At 39.1% G+C, this 17017-nt stretch overlaps 1 protein-coding gene and 1 long non-coding RNA gene across 2 annotated transcripts in view; one reads left to right on the plus strand and one right to left on the minus strand.

The window, feature by feature from the left end:
* Positions 1-17017, plus strand: part of RORB (RAR related orphan receptor B) — a 279059-nt gene that overhangs the window by 217724 nt on the left and 44318 nt on the right. The window contains exons 3-4 of the mRNA XM_073670612.1: positions 2792-2933; positions 9359-9760. Of these exons, the coding sequence (XP_073526713.1) occupies positions 2792-2933; positions 9359-9760 (544 nt within the window). The remainder of the gene's footprint in view (positions 1-2791; positions 2934-9358; positions 9761-17017) is intronic.
* LOC141252863 (uncharacterized) overlaps positions 3315-17017 on the minus strand; it is an 80555-nt gene continuing 66852 nt past the window's right edge. Inside the window, exon 4 of the long non-coding RNA XR_012314136.1 lies at positions 3315-3932. This is a non-coding gene — a long non-coding RNA (uncharacterized lncRNA). The remainder of the gene's footprint in view (positions 3933-17017) is intronic.

Below are 17017 nucleotides of genomic sequence, written 5' to 3' on the forward strand. Positions count from 1 at the left end.
CCGGCCCCATAGCGAGCACGGGTCCCCGACAGCGAGTGGGCCCCCACACTTGCTCAGGGCCCCGGCACTTGCCGGGTGCTGATGCCAGCCCTGGCTGGGGGCCCCATTATACTTAATCAATGCCAAAGATCCTAAATGGAGCAGCAGCACACAAGCTTGATTGCTACATCAGGATGAAAAACAGAGGTTTCTGGTCCCCCTGCTCTAGTGATCGTTGGGGGGCCTCATCAGCTGGTACCCAAGTGGTCAGGCATTTACCATCTACCTTGTTTTTATAGGTCTATCTTTTTAGTATTGAGATGAAATCGTATTATCTCCTTTTTGGTTTGAATAATGAACATTCTCATTATAATACAATGCGTATTGATTTGAATACATGGAAAGGCTGCAAAAATGCCATTCTAAATAGGAGTAGATTCCGGTCTCAAAGATATGGCCAAATTATGGCTCCCATAGAGATACATGGACCCTTTATTGCACCTCCATATGCCTCTGTTTTTTTACAGAAGCATTCAGAGATGTTTCTGTCTGACGTCATGTTCCATTAGATGTGGTATATCAGGAGATATTTTTCAAGGGAACTAGGCAGAGTCTATAAAGCAGTATCTTGAGGCCATGTTCCTCTGTATTAGGGAGCTACATGGCTTCTATGCACTGCCTTACAGGCTCAATTTACATTATTCTTCCATTTGTATGTACCTTAGTTAATAGCTACACCTTTTACATGGAAAAAATTTTTTTTACGTTTGTTACTGATTATCTCTCTGACATAATTTCTCCCGTCTCCATGCCATAAAGATATGTGTACAGTAGTGATGGGTCATAGACTCATATCTAACCCATCTCCTACAAAGAGCCAACTCCCTTCTGTGAACGATTTGATCCAGCACTTTTGCACTTTTGTTACACATATGTGTAGCACAGGCGATCAGAAGATCGCAGCTTCTAGTCTCCCATGGAGACTATTGAAGCCAGTGAAAAGTAAAAAAAGTGTTTTTAAAAATACTTAAAAAAATTTTAAAAATATAAAAGTTCAAACATCCCCCTTTCGCCCCATTCTAAATAAAACAATTAAAAAACAATTAAAAATACACATGTTTGGTATCGGTACGTTCATAATCACCGTATCAATATGAAAAAATAATTAATCTGACGGCGTAATGATAAAAAAATCAAAATGCCAGAATTACAGTTTTTTGATCACCACAACATTGCAATAAAATGCAACAACAGGCGATCAAAACAATGCATTACCCCAAAATGGTATCAATAAAAACTCTCAGCACGCAAAAAATAAGCCCTCACCCGGCCCCAGATCACGAAAAATAAAGACACTACGGGTCTCAGGAAATTGCGCCATTTTTATTTTTATAATTTTTTTTTACAAATTTTACATTTTTTTTCACTACTTAAATAAACAAGAACCTATAGATGTTTGGTATCTATGAACTCATAATGACCTGGAGAATAATAATGGCAGGTCAGTTATAGCATTTAGTGAACATGGTAAAAAAAAAAAATCTATTGTGTAATTGCATTTATTGCAATTTCACCTCACTTGGAATTTTGTTCCCGTTTTCCAGTACACAATGTGGTTAAACTAATGGTGTCGTTCAAAAGTACAACTTGTCCTTCAAAAAATAAGCCCTCACACGGCCATATTGACGGAAAAATAAAAAAGTTCTGGCTCTGGGAAGAAGGGGAGCAAAAAACGAAACCACAAAAACGGAAAAACCCAAGGTGGTAAAGGGGTTAAAGTAAATTTGTCTCCAGATTTTTGCTATCTAATTTGAGAGCAGTATGATGTAGGGGCAAAGATCCTGGCTGCAGTATGTATCACTTACTGGGCTGCATGCTGCAGTTTTGATAAAATTACTGCTTTATCTGCATGCAAAGATTGCCTGTTTGTTAGGGAATCCTCACATGTGTTGAGAGTGACTAACAGCCATAAATCATGCAGACGCAGGGACTTGAACTTAATATACAAGCACTCCGAAGATACTCAGAAAGCACCCGAGTGTACTCGGCGAAAGGGTTAAACAAGCTAGCTCGCTTACCACTATTTGGGATGTAAAAGAGCTGTCTTTTTTTAGTGAGCAGAACCAAATGATCCAGATCACCAAAAGGAGCCTGACTGCTACCTCTAACACTGAGACAAGGGAGAGGTTAGAGCAGAGAGAGCTATCAGAACTGATGGACACTGTGCAGCAGCGGAAATAGTAGAACTATTTTTTTATGAAGACTATTTAGAAAGATGCTTAACTTTACTTTTATGAAGAAAATATGAAAAATACATTGTGTATAGCGGTGTACATACAGTACCTTTCAAGACTAGAAAACTATGATTTCAAAAGAACAGTATTGCATAGTGTATCACTCCTACAAAAACCTTCCAAAGCGTTCACATTGGTGCAGCTGAAAAGCCCTGTCCCTATCTACAGTCACTAGCAAAAAGTATTGTCTATGTCACTTAGTTTGTCAGGGGCCATAAAAATATGTCATCTAGAATTTCTATGCATCTTTGTTAGAGTTTAATCACTTGATAAGTTGTAGTCTGTGCTTCGTTTTATCTGTCTGCATTAAACGGAGCTTAGTTTGAGGCTATATGACATCTTATTATGAGTCGTGTAAACGAATAATGTTATCCAGCAAGAGAACAAATTATATACAAATCAATAGCCTGAAAATTCAAGTTTTTGTTTTTTTTCTAATGCCGAAGCAATCTTTCATTACAGTCCTTCTAATAAACACGAATAACAAGCTCATACTTTATTATATCTTACCGTTTCAGGGATTCTTCAGAAGGAGTCAACAAAACAATGCCTCTTACTCCTGCCCAAGGCAGAGGAACTGTTTAATTGACAGAACAAATAGAAATCGCTGCCAACACTGTAGACTGCAAAAGTGTCTTGCCCTGGGAATGTCTAGAGATGGTAAGTCAACTTCCTTTTTAAAACTCTATGCTTTTGAAACTCTCATCTGATGCAAAGGGAGCAAGGAAGGAGCCATATTTCCTCTATGAAGTACAGAATTGGAATTATGATGTCTCAGAAGGTCAAACAACCTCTCTGTGCAGGTTGGATTATAAAAAAGGAGCTGAGAATTGGAAAGTCTTAAGTCTTTCCGGTAGCTTTGTTTAAGCAAATCATTTTTTTACTAAGTGAAAGTTTTAACCCATTCCTGCATGGTAACGTCCAAGTACAGCACAGGCTGTACAGTTTACAATGGCCAAGATCATTTAGAACATTTAACCTCTAAATGGTTTTACAGAGATCATAGGCCGGGCCTAAAAGATCTCCTGATAATGCAAAAAAAAAAAAAAAAAATAGATTCATCAATATACAGCTACGTCAATGGAAAAAAAAAATCAGCTTCTCCAACATACAGCCGGGTCAATGTAGACAACAAAAACAAAAATCATCTTTATTAACATACAGTTACACAGATACATCAACAGATAAAAAAGTATCGCTCTTAGAATGTGGCAATGGAACAATTCCTTAATTAAAAGTAGAAAAAAACGAATAAAATAAAATACATTCAAGCTAAACAATAAATTATATGTACTCATAAATCATACAATTCATGACTTGAAAAACAGCACAACTCTGTCAAAAGACTAATAAGAGTTATGGCTCTCGTAATGCAGTTATGTAAATATGAAAAAGGAAACACATCATCTTTAGTTAAAAAAAAAACTGCATTAAAAGCTGCCACAAAACCCAAACTCATGATTCCATAATTACAACCTTGAAAAGGTATATACCAAAAAAAAGTAAAGGAACCCATGGGCTTTAAATATTTGGTGACCAAATGCAAATTTGACAGCTATTCCTCCCAGTGACACCATACACATGGAGGAAACATTAGTAATTTCTCATTTCGAAAGGCGAGAAAATTGCTGCCCGATACCTCTGGCGGCTGCTTAACTCCTGTAAAAGAAAAAATATCTGGTAAGTTGAATGCAACACACCTGCTTCATCTTTTCCCTGGAATCATCAGGAGGGTTTGGACGCCTTTCTTGAAAAATATAATATTACCGTTTATGTGGACTAGATTCTGGGATGATCTGACATTGATCCAGGGAGCTAGGTTGATTGCCATATGTCAAGTTGGGAAGGAATTTTTCCCCTAGTATGGGGCAATTAACATCTGCCTTATGCGGTATTGCCTTCCATTGGATCACCATTTTAGGTTATAGGTTAAACTAGACCATTCAACTTTAACATGAATCTGTTCATCATGATTTCACCAACAAAACTATCTATATGGTAAGTCAGTACATCTGTTAATATGCAAATGAGACTCTAGATCTAAAGCCTTTGTCACTAGAGCTCTGTTCCCTGCCCAGCATCACCCAACAAGCCAACAGTCAAGCAGGAGGGAGTAGTGCTTTATGTGGAATAGAGCTGGAGTGACAGAGGCTTTAGATCTACACCCTCATTTGCATATCAATTCAAACACTGATTTCTCAGTACTGGAAGAACAGACTGGCCATGTAAAAGTATTACTAGACTTGTCTACATATACATATAAATTGTTTGAGGTAGGAAATCCTGCTAACTGATTTCCTTTAAAACTATGAAACTATGAGTTAGAGAGCCCCCAAAACATATGACAGTTGGCCAGACCCACCAAAATTGGTTGGTTTTGCTGTTAGGAGGTAATGTCTTAATTAGAACTTGTTTGTTGGAAAAATCAATTAACATATTTACATATCTAACAAACAAAGTAGCACTCTGCAATGATAAGTATGCAAATATGAAATATATGAAATTTTAATAGCATTACTGCTCTAGAAAATATAAATAAATGAGAAATCTTAGTGCATAAATTGGCCAATTCATGTGTAACTGGTAGCCCCGATAAGGCGTTTCTCAAAATACCAGGACCCTATTAATGTGAACTCCTCTCTAAGAGACTATGTCTGCTTGTATGTGGGATAATAAGATCCTGCTGTAATTAAAATCGCCTGTGGCATAGAGGCGGAGTGCTCAGTCAAAGCTTATACATAGAAACAGAAAAAACTGACCGGCACTTCCAAAATAAGAAATAGGTGTGAATAGGTGCTTACTAGGAGCAGCCATCTCCATATACAACTAACAAACAAAGTAGCACTCTGTAACACTAAGTATGCGAACATGAAATATATGAAATATGAATAGCATTACTGCTGTAGAAAATAGAAATAAATGAGAAATCTTAGCGCATAAATTGGCCAATTTTTCTGTTACATATTTACATAGCTTACATTAACTTTATTTAGATAGCTGAAAATGAACTTTGAAATTATAAAATTGGCAAAAAAATATTAAACCATCATTCTAGATTATCTGTGATTTTATCTGTAATCTCTTGACAAAATCTTGCACTAATCTAGCTACAAAAATCAGAAGTCACTTCTAATGCCCTCGATTTCAACCAGGGACCATTTCACGGTTCCGGCTTAGGAGCCCTATGCACATTACATTATTGTAAACCGAACCTATCAATTTCAAAGGGACTGGCATTCATTAAGGAGTGGACATACCATTGGTGCAAACTGTGCAGCCTCATAGGGGCTCAAGAGGTAAGACGGCCCTCTTCCACCCCCCAGTAGGTGGAATTGTGCATTATAATGAGCTTTTGGATTGGAAAGGGCCCATATATTGTTCTTGCACAAGGGCCCTCTTCTCTTTGTGTCCGCTTCTGCACTAATTGATTATGGGGGCCTGCTGACTGTTCCCTGACATTTGATGTTAGGGGAGAAATAATCAATAATGCTGAGATTTCACAAATCATTTGGGTGCATTGGCAAAAAAACGGATTCCATTGAATATTTGTCTTATTATTCTAAATGGCTTTACACAACACATCAAACAATTATTATCATTTTTGTACGTGAGTAGACAAGATGACAAATTTAGATTTTCCAATAATTCTATTACTGTTTCTCTGCAAGGAAACCAAAGAGAACACTTATGGATAATAAGTATTGTTTAGAGTGTATGTATTATATAGTTATCCAAGCATTAGAATAACTCTTTAAAACCATTAAACATGAATAGCCTATGTAAATGTGTTCTTTAACTGAAAGCAGTTGATCAATTGTTCCAGACAGACCCTAAGGAGCATTCAATAAAGGACTGTTACCATTGTCATGTCTGGTCTATTGATTACATCAGATACCAGTTAGAATTTGGCAGCTGAACAATGAGTGAGTTTGACAAGCTCTCTAAAGCAGGGCACTCTCTTCTGGTCTTTGTTGTGTTGAAACATCCCTGTTCAGGCCAAAGAATTAGCAGAACAATTAGTCTCTTCACCACAGACATCACTACTTCATCACTGCCTCTCTCGATGCTTCATGGGCGAAGCTTTCAGAACAATTTGTGCAAACAGTGGGACACTTAATGTAAGCAAAATAGCCATTTTATAGTGTTCATGAAATTGCTTTAGTTAATAGCTCACGCATCTGCTTACCAACTATGTTTAAAAAACGTCTTTCACAACAATATATTTAGACTATTATACCAAAGGTCCTGCATTCCTCCTGTCTGACCACTGGTCAAATCATGTTGTATATGGCAAATTATATTTATTACTAATAAGCACTACATTATCCAGCCATCTCTTTAAAGGAAGAGAGTGAATTAAATATCACTTAAAAGTTATGGTCATGAATTCATCCAACACGGACTGTGACCACAGTGTAGCCTTACCTATAGGAGCAAAGATGAGCAAATTGGTTAGAGGCTAATTCAATTTATCTCGAATTGAAAAAAATTCTAATTTGTTTCAATCCAAATTTGTTCTGATTTTCTTTAGTTCACCATTTTGTTAGATTAGGGATGGCCAGAAAGGGTTTAAAACAGTGGAAAAAAATTATACTCACCCGGCCCTCACCTGTCCTGCTGCACAGACCCACTCCTCTCCAGGCATCTTATTCTGTTCTGTCATGGGTGCAGCCCCTTCAAAGGCATCTTTGTATAATGATGTTGTGTGGTAATGTATGTCATGATACCACGTGAGGCATTGTAAGCACCTGAGGTGCTGAAGATGCGATTGAAAGCTGGGCAGAAGAAGACTACCGGACCAGAGCAGGACTAGCAGGTGGAATTATACCAAGAGAATCAAGAGAATGCCAAGAGTGTGCAAAGCAGTCATCAAAGCAAAAGGTGGCTACTTTGAAGAACCTAGAATATAAGACATATTTTCAGTTGTTTCACACTTTTTTGTTAAGTATATAATTCCACATGTGTTAATTCATAGTTTTGATGCCTTCAGTGTGAATGTACAATTTTCATAGTCATGAAAATACAGAAAAATCTATAAATGAGAAGGTGTGTCCAAACTTTTGGTCTGTACTGTATATATATATATATATATATATATATTTTTTTTTTTTTTTTTTTTTTTTTTCATTTCTTTTTACCTATGTTTATTATGCTCTGGGGTGTTGAGAAACCTCAAATTTACCCGCATACGAAGGCACATATTGTTATCAGTTTTCAACAGTTTTTCTGCGCCCACCCACCATGTCTCACTTTTGGATAGTCAAGGTTTCTTGAGACCCTAGTAATATATAGTATGTATGCTGTAACATGACCTACTAGTGCATAAATAGATAAATAAAATACAAATTGATGTACCATTAGTATAAATATATTAATGTTGTTCTTCAAGAGCATTTAACACACGCCAGCAGGGGAACGAGCTGTTCTATGCTCCCATTGGCATGTCCGTGATGTGATCGCTGGGTGCCGATGGGTTGCCATGTGTCATATCTGCCTGAGGCCACCGGCCAAAAAGGCAGCTTCAGACAGATTTGGCACAAGCCACTCCGTCTGGCAGACTCCAGGGGAACCCCGATACCCTTAAACCCTTAGACAGGGATTTGGTTTTACTATAGGATCCAGTGGATTCCTACTTTGGAAGAGCTGTTGTCCAAAGGTAGGAACCAGGGTAGGTGAACTATTGACTGGCAGTGGGAGCTGGTTCTCAAGGGTTTATATAGAACAGCCCCACCCAGTGCTGACAGCAGACGGAAACCAAATTAACAAGATTAACCTCAAAGCTTCTGGACTAGTTAGAGATAGAAGTCCCCAGACTAAAGTAGGATTAATGCTATCAAGCATCAGCCACAAAAACAGTGTGGCACCGCCTAGCAGCCAAAGCAGGGACCGGCGCAGATGTTACAGTATAACGGCCAGGGATCTGCTGAAGACCCCCGTGCCTATCATTACGCTACTTCTGTGAAATCCAGCCTGTAGCTGGCGTTCATAGGAGACTGTGATTTTTGCTATATACAGCAATACTATGGAATTGCTGTACATTGTACAAGCAATCAGATGATTGCAGATTCAAGTCCCTAAAGGGACTAACAAATATTATGAAAAATAAATATATATTTTAAAAGAATATGAACAAAAATTGTAAAAATATAAAATATAAAAAGCCCTTTTCCCCCATTAAAAATAAGAAATAAAAAATAATACACATATTGGGTATCGATGTCTTTATAAAACTTTGATCTATCAAAATATAAGATAAATTAATTGAATCGGTAAACGGTGTAACGAGAAAAAAGATCAAAACACCAGAATAGCCACCGCAACAACACAAAAAAATTAATAAGAAGTGATCAAAACATCATATGTACCCTAAAATGATATCAATAAAAACAACGGCTCCATGTGCAAAAAACAAGCCCTCACCTAGCTCCATTTCCTGAAAATAGAAAACGTTACTGCTCTCGGAAAATGGCGTCACAAATGAATTTTTTTTACAACTTTCTGAATTTTTTTTTCACCACTTAAATAAAACAAAAACCTTGCATGTTTGGTTTCTCCATAATCATACTGACATGGAGAACCATACTAGCAGGTGATGTTTACTGTAAAATTAAAGCTGTAAAAAATTAAAATAAAAAAGAATTGTGGAATTGCGCTTTTACTATTATGTTGCCACACTTGGAATTTTTTTCTCTCTTTCCAGTACATCAAATGATAAAACGGTGGTGTTATTCAAAAGTACAACTTGTCCTGCAAAAAACAAGCCCTCACATGGCTATGTCGACTGAAAAATAATAAAGTTACGGCTCTTAGAATAAGGGGCGGAAAAAACAAAAGAGTAAAAATGAAAAATCCCCTGGTCCATAAAGGGTTTAACGAGGATCTGACAGTGAGATTTTGCACCCGAAACTAAAGAGTTACTTTTAGCTGTGGATAGATAACTTGCTGATTGTTGGGGTCTGACTACTGGACACCTCGCTGACGTGGAGAATAGGGTTCTGAAATGCCTCATTAAGGTGGTGACTTAGTGCATACCTAATTTTATGATTTCTTATAGTAACATCTACTTTTGTTTTTATGCTTTCCAGCTGTAAAATTTGGGCGAATGTCAAAAAAACAGCGAGATAGTCTGTATGCCGAAGTCCAGAAACACCAGCAACGGTTACAAGAACAGAGACAACAGCAAAGTGGAGAGGCAGAGGCCTTAGCCAGAGTATACAGCAGTAACATCAGCAATGGTCTAAGCAATCTCAACAATGAGACCGGAGGCACTTACTCCAATGGACATGTCATTGATCTGCCCAAATCCGAGGCTTACTACAGTGTGGATTCTGCACAGCCATCCCCGGACCAGTCAGGCATAGACATAACTGGGATGAAACAAATAAAGCAAGAACCTATTTATGACCTTATGTCAGTACCAAACTTATTTATGTATAGCTCTTTCAATAATGGACAGATCACACCTGGAATAAGCATGAGTGAAATAGGTAAGATCATTTTTCTGATGCTCATAAATATCAATGAGAAAACCATTTATCTTAAAATAGCTTTTACTGATTTTAAAAATATACCGTAAGTCTTTGATTATGTCTACCGTGTTCCTACTGGCCCATATAAACAGGTGTTCTTTATTTTAGAAGCTTCCAATATTCCATTGAGAAACATCAGAACATATTGATTGTGGAGATCCATTAACTGTTAATTGGGATTCACAGTGACAATCAGAAGAACGGGACTAGGTTGTGGATAATATTCTAAAACAGAACCTGTGATCAGGATTTTATACCCCAAACTCTTGCCAAGTAGATAAATGTGCTTTAATGCTGAATAAATCCTTCCCTTTCTTGTAGAAATCCATTTTGCTGTTTTAGAGAAATCCATAGTTACAATTATACGCTAATGAGTTGCGGATGCAGTGGGCGAGCGCTGCACTTACAGCTCTACTTCCCTCTCCCCCTATGCCTGCCTCCTTTCTCTGACTGACATGTCACTGAAACAGGAGTGACCTGATAGGCTAATTGTAAGTCTGATAATGCACTGCACTACATATGCAGTACAGTTTATTATCAGTGCAACCATGGGATTGTTCATGTCTTCTTGTGAGACTAGTAAGCATTGTAAAAAAAAAATTAAGTATGTAAAAGATCCCAAAATCACAGTTATAATAATAAAAAAAAGATTTATTTATGAAAAAAATAACACATATTTGGTACATTAATTTGGAAAAACGAGTACTATAAAACTATATTTTTGTTCATCCCTTCCGGTGAAAGCCGTTAAAAAATTATATGAGAAACTATGCCATAAATTGCTCTTTTTGTTAATCTCGGCTCAAAAAAGATGTAATAAAAAGTGATCAAAGGTTGTATGTGTTCCAAAATTGTACAGTCATGATAAAATCCAAGCTTGCTAAACCAAATGAAAAAGTATAAAACATAAAAACTGTATAAATTGGGTATCTTCATAATCATATCAACCCACAGAAAAAAAAGTTAACTTCTCAATTATACTGCCCGGCGAACTCTATAAAAAATGAAAATGAAAACAATTCCAGATCTAATGTTTTTTTTGTCATGCCTACTACCCAAACAATAGAAATAAAAAGTGATTAAAAAGTTAAATGTATCCAAAAATAATACCAGTAAAATGTACCGCTTGTCCTGGAAAAAAAAGCCTGCATACAGCACCATCTAGGTTAAAATAAGAAACTTATTGGTATCAGAATATGGTGACCAAAAAATATTTTTTTAAAGTCATTTCTTATGCAGGAGGCCACCATCGCTGTCACCTTCGTCCTCCTGTGAAAAATCAAGGTGACGGGACTCAGGATATTAGGATATGACGACACAAACCAATTTCTTATTTTTTTAAGACATTTCGGATTTTTTTCACCACTTCAGTAAAAAAATAATACATGTTTGGCATCATTGTAATCATGGAGAATCATTTTGTGAGGTCATTTTTTACCACACAATGAACACTGTAAGGGTCATTTTTTTTTTTTGCACTGAGATAAGGTTTCTCCCAGGTCTATCGACAGAAAAACAAAAAATGCAGACAAAACAAAAAAATATTTTTTTACAAAGTTAAGAACTTTTTTTTAACCACTGGAATCTAAAATTCTTTATAAGTACAGTATCTCTATAATATTACTGACCTGGATAATCATATTTCCAGCTCATTTTACCGTACAACAAACGACAGAAAAGTGAAAATAAAAACAAAACTAAAATCTAATAGAATTGTGTGGTTTTTCCAAATTTCACCACACTTGGAATTTATTTCCTGGTTTTCAGTACATTATATTATAAAATGAATAGCATTATTCAAAACTACAATACAGTGGGTACAGAAAGTATTCAGACCCCTTTAAATTTTTCACTCTTCGTTTTATTGCAGCCATTTGGTAAATTCTAAAAAGTTCATTTTTTTCTCATTAATTAAAGTACACTCTGCATCCCATCTTGACTGAAAAAAACAGAAATGTAGAATTTTTTGAAAATTTATTAAAAAAGAAAAACTGAAATATCACATGGTCATAAGTATTCAGACCCTTTGCTCAGACACTCCTATTTAAGTCACATGCTTTCCATTTCCTTGTGATCCTCCTTGAGATGGTTTTACTCCTTCATTTGAGTCCAACTGTGTTTAATTAAACTGATAGGACTTGATTTGGAAAGGCACACACTTGTCTATTTAAGACCTCACAGCTCACAGTGCATGTCAGACCAAATGAGAATCATGAGCTCAAAGGAACTGCCCAAGGAGCTCAGAGACAGAATTGTGGCAAGGCACAGATCTAGCCAAGGTTATAAAAGAATTTCTGCATTACTCAAGGTTCCTAAGAGCACAGTGGCCTCCATAATCCTTGAATGGAAGAAGTTTGGGACCACCAGAAGTCTTCCTAGACCTGGCCGTCCAGCCAAATTGAGCAATCGTGGGAGAAGAGCCTTGTTGAGAGAGGTAAAAAAGAACCCCAAGATCACTGTGGCTGAGCTCCAGAGATGCAGTAGGGAGATGGGAGAAAGTTCCACAAAGTCAACTATCACTGCAGCCCTCCATCAGTCCGGCCTTTATGGCAGAGTGGCCTGACAGAAGCCTCTCCTCAGTGCAAGACATATGAAAGCCCGCACAGAGTTTGCTCAAAAACACATGAAGGATTTCCAGACTATGAGAAATAAGATTCCCTGGTCTGATGAGACAAAGATAGAACTTTTTGGTGATAATTCTAAGCAGTATGTGTGGAGAAAATCAGACACTGCTCATCATCTGCCCAATACAATCCCAACAGTGAAACATGGTGGTGGCAGCATCATCCTATGGGTGTGTTTTTCAGCTGCAGGGACAGGACGACTGATTGCAATTGAAGGAAACATGAATGCGGCCAAGTACAGAGATATCCTGGATGAAAACCTCTTTCAGAGTGCTCTGGACCTCAGACTTGGCCAAAGGTTCACCTTCCAACAAGACAATGACCCTAAGCACACAGCTAAAATAACAAAAGAGTGGTTTTAGAACAACTCTGTGACCAGTCTTGACTGGCCCAGCCAGAGCCCTGACCTAAACCCAATTGAGCATCTCTGGAGAGACCTGAAAATGGCTGTCCACCAACGTTCACCAGCCAACCTGACGGAACTGGAGAGGATCTGCAAGGAAGAATGGCAGAGGATCCCCAAATCCAGGTGTGAAAAACTTGTTGCATCATACCCAAGAAGACTCATGGCTGTACTAGCTCAAAAGGGTGCTTCTACTCAATACTGAGCAAAGGGTCTGAATACTTATGACAATGTGATATTTCAGTTTTTCTTTTTTAATAAATTTGCAAAAATTTCTACATTTCTGTTTTTTTCAGTCAAGATGGGGTGCAGAGTGTACTTTAATGAGAAAAAAAAATGAACTTTTTAGAATTTACCAAATGACTGCAATGAAACAAAGAGTAAAAAATTTAAAGGGGTCTGAATACTTTCTGCACCCACTGTATATCCCACAAAGAAACAAGGCCTTTTGGTAAAAAATAAAAAAGATATTGCTCTTGAAAGAACAAAAAACAAAAATGAAAGTGCTAAAATAAAAAAAATTGCCAGGTCTTGAAAGAGTTAAAAGAGTTGTCCTTTTTTTATTTTTATGGTTTGTGTGGCACCACTACTGCTGAATTTAAACAGGTTGTCCTTTCTAAAATGACAGGGTGAGGCCTCGCTCAGTACAAGTTTATGGAGTGAGGAGGCCATGTCCACTAGATGGGCTCTGGAGTGTGAATAACGCATACATCATCGCCGTTCCCTGCTAAGGAACCAATGAATCTTCGTAGTGCACAGTGTGTGCTCTGGGGGAATTCATAAGTCTGCAGTCACACAGAGTAACTGCTGACTTATCAATTTAGACCAGACAACCTTTTTAAGGCCACGGCCCCACTATCAGTATTTGGTCCGTATTCGGTCAGTATTTTTTCTCAGAAGTGGGAGCCAAAACCAGGTGAGGAAAAATCAGAGAAAAGGTATAATAGAAACAAGTCACCAATTCTGCATTTATCACCCACTCCTGGTTTTGTCTCCCACTCCTGAGAAAAAATACTGACCGAATACTGACCAAATACTGATAGTGGGGCCGTGGCCTAAGGCTGATCTACAATACCTGACACATGTCAATAGCTTTAGCACTATTTGGGTATATTTGCATTTCTTTTTCCACAGTTTTTATAGGTTTTTTTGTGTGCAGAAAACACCACTAAAAGTGATCATAAACCGTTTTAAAAAATAGACCTATTCAGTTCTGTGTAAACAAAACTTGCTCTTCATATGTTCAATCTTTTAGCCTCTTTTAAGCATTTAGGCTTTCAAAAAATGTCCAACTTTAAAAGAAGAAACGTCCGTTTTCTGCCATTTTCTTCTATATGACACTCAATACTTTACAATAGGACTCAATGAGAAGGCAAAAAACAGGCCCAGTGACAGCTCGTGTGTTCATGTGCCTTTTGTAAGCATTTCCACTGAAAAAACGCTAGTGGTTAATAAATTGTAAAAACTTCTGAGGTTGTGTGCTTTCATCCCTCCCAGAAGCTTGCAATCACAGCGTGAAAGCGAACACCCCAGAGAAGACTCATAAGATAGGCCAATTCTCCACCTGGCTTCTTTACTTTCTGTCTGCTGACATTCCCACAATCATCATGGGCATCCTAACTCCTGTCACTTACTTCATCCTTTGGACTTACTCAGCGGTCCACTTCAGCCACCAACACAGACGGACACACACTAGACCTCATCTTCACCCGACTCTGCTCTCTATCTAACCTCACAACCTCCCCGCTACCCCTATCTGACCACCATCTACTCACCTTCTCATCCCTGTCCCTCTCACCTGTCACCCATGTCCAGCAACTAGCACACCCCCGCAGAAACCTTGCACATCTAGACATTAACACACTCTCTGACTCTATTCTACCACTGACATCCATATCTTCACTCCACGACACAGACAGCGCCACTGCTTTCTACAATGCCACTCTCGCATCAGCTATTGACTCAATCGTCCCTCTTGTGCATGGCAGAGCGCGACGTGTCAACAGGTAACCTTGGCACAACAACCTCACTAAACAGCTTCGACAAGCGTCCAGGGTTGCGGAGAGGCGTTGGAAGAAAGCACATACTCAAGATGACTTCACTGCATTCAAACAAGCAACGCTCGCTTTCAAATCAGCACTCACCTCTGCTAAACAGGCCTACTTCACAACCCTAATATCTTCCCTATCCTGCAACCCCAAACAGCTATTCAACACTTTTAACTGTTTCCTCCGCCCTCCACTGCCCCTTCCAACCTCCATCATCTCTGCTGAGGAGTTTGCCACACACTTCAAAAACAAGATTGACCAAACAGGGCAAGTCTTTACTGTCAGACTACCACAACCCTTTTGTTTTCCACACCATTGGCCTTCCCCCATAACCTCCCTTCCCAACATCCCGGAAGAGACCTTACTTGTCTCCTCTCCAAATCACACCTCACCAATTATGCACTCGACCCCATCCCATCCCACCTCCTCCCCAACCTCACCCCTACACTCAATCCCATCTCTAATCCATCTCTTCAACCTATCACTAACTTCTGGTAGTTTCCCCGCTGCCTTCAAACATGCCACAATCACGCCCATCCTCAAAAAGCAATCCCTCGACCCAACCGCTTTGTCCAGCTACCGCCCCATATTGCTGCTCCCATTTGCCTCCAAACTACTTGAGCAACACGTTCACGCTGAACTTTTCTCCCACTTCTCATCTAACTCTCTCTTCAACAACCGATAATCCGGTTTCCGCCCCCACCATTCCACCGAAACTGCCCTTAACAAAATCACCAATGACTTACTTACAGTCAAAGCTAACAGACAATTCTCTGTATTCCTTCTTCTTGACCTGTCCTCTGCTTTCAATACAGTTGACCACTGCCTCCTACTACAGATCCTCTCTTCCTTCGGCGTCAAAGACCTTGCCCTATCTTGGATCTCCTCATACCTTTCTAACCACATATTTAGCGTCTCCCACTCCCACACTACCTCCTCACCCCACTCCCTCTCTGTTGGAGTCCCTCAAATTTCTGTCCTAGGACCCCTACTCTTCTTCAATCTATACCGTTGGCCTGGGACAGCTCATAAAATCCCATGGCTTCCAGTGCCATCTGTATGCTGATGACACCCAGATCTACCTCTCTGGCTCAGACGTCACCTCTTTGCTGTCCAGAATCCCAGCATGTCTAGCAGCCATATCCTCCTTTTTCTCCTCCTTCTTCCTCAAGCTCAATGTGGACAAAACTGAACTCATCATCTTTCCCCCATCTCGCATATCTTCCCCACCTGATCTTTCTATCACAATAAATGACATCACACTTTCCCCTGTACTGGCAATCCGCTGCCTCGGAGTAACTCTTGACTCTGCCCTGTCCTTAAAACCCTACATCCAAGTTCTCGCCACATCCTGTTGCCTCCAGCTCAAAAATATTTCCAGAATCCGTCCTTTCCTCAACCCTCAATCTACTAAACTGCTTGTGCATGCCCTCATCATATTCCGCCTCGACTACTGCAATATCCTCCTCTGTGGCCTACCTGCTAACACTCTCGCACCCCTCCAGTCCATCCTTAACTCTGCTGCGCAACTGGTCCATCTCTCTCCTCGCTACTCCTCTGCTAAACCCCTTTGCAAATCCCTTCACTAGCTCCCAATTGCTAGGCGTATCCAGTTCAAACTACTAACACTGACCTACAAAGCCATCCATAACCTCTCTCCTCCATACATCTCTGAACTAATCTCCCAATACATTCCCTTACGTAATCTCTGGTCCTCCCAAGACCTCCTTCTCTCCTCCACACTTATTCGTTCCTTGCCCAATCGCCTCCAAGATTTCTCCCGAATATCCCCCATCCTATGGAATTCTGTGCCTCAACACGTCCGATTATCCGCCACACTTGGATCCTTCAGACAGAACCTGAAAACCTATCTCTTCAAATAAGCTTACAGCCTGCCATGACCTTGCTTGCTGCCACCTCAACAACACCAGAGCTACTGCATCCCCCCCAACCTACTGTCTCCTTCCCCCATTCCTGTAGAATGTAAACCCGCAAGGGCAGGGTCCTCTCCCCTCTGTACAAGTCTATCATTGTTAGTTTGTTTATTGTAAGTGATATCTGTATTTTGTATGTAACCCCTCCTCATATACAACACCATAGAATCAATGACGCTATATAAATAAATAATAATAATAATAAA

This window comes from Phyllobates terribilis, unplaced genomic scaffold, assembly GCF_046119375.1.
Source record: "Phyllobates terribilis strain yellow unplaced genomic scaffold, ASM4611937v1 Scaffold_1__5_contigs__length_1240528914, whole genome shotgun sequence".
NCBI lineage: Eukaryota > Metazoa > Chordata > Amphibia > Anura > Dendrobatidae > Phyllobates > Phyllobates terribilis.